The sequence below is a fragment of the Perkinsus marinus genome, assembly GCF_000006405.1.
Source record: "Perkinsus marinus ATCC 50983 genomic scaffold scf_1104296954972, whole genome shotgun sequence".
Taxonomy (NCBI): Eukaryota; Perkinsozoa; order Perkinsida; family Perkinsidae; genus Perkinsus; species Perkinsus marinus.
Window position 1 is genome coordinate 1 of NW_003207928.1, and position 2,923 is coordinate 2,923.

A 2,923-nucleotide genomic window follows, 5' to 3' on the forward strand; every position below is an offset into this window, starting at 1 on the left:
ACGTCTAGACGAGGTAGAAAGAAGACTGCTGCTGCTGGTGGTGGTGCTCCTCATGCTTCGGGCATGCCCGAGTTCGAGCGTAACGAGTACCGGAGGTTGGTCCAGCACATGGTACGCATGAACAAGGAGTTGGCTGCGCCTTTCATGAAGCCTGTCCCCAAATGGGTTCCTGGTTACTACGAGGTGATCACTATTCCAGTCGATATATCGATGATACTCAATCGGCTCGACTCTTGGTTTTACGCATCCCGTGCTGATTTCGAAGCCGACATGAGGCAGATGTTCGTCAACGCCTACACCTTCAATCAGCCCGGGTCTCTTGAGTACGAGTACGCCCTCGAGCTCCACTCTATCTTCAACACAATGATGTCGACTGCTCTTGACAAGGTATTGCAGCACCTGGCGGAAGAGTACGAGAAGGAAGTGCGATCCACCACGAGTAGTGGTCGGAAACGTAAGCGACGATCGACGTGAGAGGCTTTGAGCCTCGGCCGATATGTTATATACTGCTTGTCGACTATTTTTCTGCTCAAATCGATTGATTATTACTGGCCGGGTACCGTTGTAGGGATGAAGTTCATCCTGACGATTATTGCATATTTGTTCAATTTCGTTGTAGTATTGCTGTGGTTTTTGCAAAGCATCGTCGGACTTTAGTTGGTGAATTAAGAAGTGTTCATCGCAAATCCTGGTTCTTGTTTCGCGAGGTTGCTCATGAGCTGCTTTGGTAGATTAGATGCACTGTCAACTCCTTACTTGTGTTTAGTCGGACAATGGTACAACTGGACATGTCGCGCTCACAGCAAGGTCACACTACAGAAATTGCGACACTCGTCTTACTGGTGGAGCCGGTTCGCCTAAGAAGAGTTTATAGGCTCATTGCTGCAGATTTCTTCTATTGTTCCTCACCTCCACTGCCTAGGCCTATGTAGCCCATGATCGTTTGGAAGGAAGATTGACCTTCCAGTTCTTGTTCAGGTTGGGCGATCGACTCTGTTGAATCTCTCGCATCTATTACTCGTGCGGAAGCTCCACCGGCTGCCTGATGATTTCGTACGCGACTTGGCGCTGCTGGAGCTGTATGCTTACTTCGTCACCTTCGCGCTCTGTATAGTGTCGAGACGAAGGAGGCATCTGTGACCGCATTTGGTTTCTGATATCTTGCTGGTGCTCCCGAACCTGAGACATGCAGACGACGTTTCTGCCCCCAGCGAATTGGGTAGTGTAATCGAGAAGCGAGCCGCTCGATCACCGCTCGACTGTGGTCTTCAAAGAGTGTGGCATTATCAAGAGAACCATTGAAGTTGGGGTCTCGAAGCAGCATTTGCCGTAAGCGTTGGAGCTCGTAGTTCCTAGGGACCAGTCATGAGGAAGCGAACTGGTCCTCAAGCTCATCCCCACAGGGTGTCCCTCTCGAAACGGATCTGGTCATTCTCAGCCTGTTGTAGGGTTATTTGCCGTTGCTGCTCTCGGAGCCGTCTTAGTATCTGAAGCATGAGCGACGTTTCAGTGATGCATGAAATAGAAAGGAGAACGTCACCCTTTTATCGCATAGTCCTGAGACGTCGGAAATCGCATGTTGATATTCCATTGAAGTTTCGTCAATTTTTCGCGAAAGTCGCCTAAAGATGATGGCAATGCCATTCACCAATGTTGAGCCTGTACCTTTCAATCTGTTGTAGTCGTTGGAAACTATCCCAGAATTCTTGTAGACGGAGGTCTAGACCTTCCTTGAGAATCTTAATGTTAGGGTCGATACTTGATGCTCCATCAGGCAGCTGAGACGAATAGCTGTTGATATGGTATTGGATGGCGAAATCCAACCCTCATTCGACCCTCATCGTCCATATAGGGCTCAAGCAGTACAGCAAGTCGCTCTTTATCATCGACCAGGGTGCTGTTCGCCGCAGCAATCTCTGCAAGTTGCTCTTGGTAACTATACCGGTCAAGAACATGAGAGCTTGTGATACATTCACTGAGTTACGTTCGGACGAGAGTGGCTATCTCTTCATCCCTGGTAGGTGCGGAGCTCGTTCCTGGATAGTGTGAAGCCGTAGATGGCCGCATCGCAACGATAACACAACTGAGCTTAACAATTCGTTCATTCGCCCCCTCGATTCTCCTTGGAACCCTTTGCACTCCCAACGGATAACACAGCTCAAGTTCCCATAGGGAGGCTCAGGAAGCAGCTAATATACTACATTGAAAGCGGTCGTCAGAAATCTCGTGGAATGTTTTGGATGGACTAACAGCCTCCTGTAACACGAACATCGATTGTCGTTAGCCATTCGCGCTTCAATGGCTTGGGAACGCTAACGTCAGTGAGAATCCTCTCTACTGGTTTTGAAGTGTAGTGATAATAGAAAACGTCCAATCTGAGCTCACCATGAATAGCATCAGATAGATAACAGTGGGGTAAGTCCACGAACGGACCAGGCGCCCACATCCATTGCTAGAGCGCACACATACTAAGTCGTGATGACTCCGTCGATTGATCGGAACGAGAGAGTTTTCTATGATTATGATGAATATATTAACGCGTATTTGGTTTCCATCGCACTCTCCAGCCCTTGACACTCTGGGACCGGCAAGGTATGTGTGAGGATCCAAGAAGATCCAGGTGGAGCTCGATGTTTCTAGTACCTATCACCTCGAATTACCTAGCATCCGAACGTGACAAGATCATCATTGATATATGGTTCTATGGTGTAACGGTTAGCACTCCAGACTCTGAATCTGGCGATCTGGGTTCAAATCCCGGTAGAACCTTCTCATGTAAAGAAGGATCACGTAGATGTAGAGAACACTTTTCAATCATGTCCTGTTCCGGAAGTTACCCGAGGTAAGGGTTTTGTCCGGAATCTAGGAATCTAGGTTAGAAAACGGTCGAATTTTCCAATTCGTTGTCATTATCCCCCCGTCG

The 2,923-nt window shown here is 48.4% G+C and overlaps 1 protein-coding gene and 1 non-coding gene across 2 annotated transcripts; both read left to right on the forward strand.

Moving 5' to 3' along the window:
• Window positions 1-63: 63 nt before the first annotated feature.
• Window positions 64-474, forward strand: Pmar_PMAR003914 (bromodomain-containing protein, putative; the record flags this gene model as incomplete). The annotated part of the gene is made up of 1 exon (XM_002775987.1): window positions 64-474. The coding sequence occupies one exon, from the start codon at window positions 64-66 to the stop codon at window positions 472-474; it is 411 nt and encodes a 136-aa protein (XP_002776033.1).
• Window positions 475-2,697: 2,223 nt separating this feature from the next.
• Pmar_PMAR003915 lies at window positions 2,698-2,769 on the forward strand. Its single transcript has one exon. It is a non-coding gene; the product is annotated as a tRNA-Gln (tRNA).
• The last annotated feature ends 154 nt before the right edge of the window (window positions 2,770-2,923 follow it).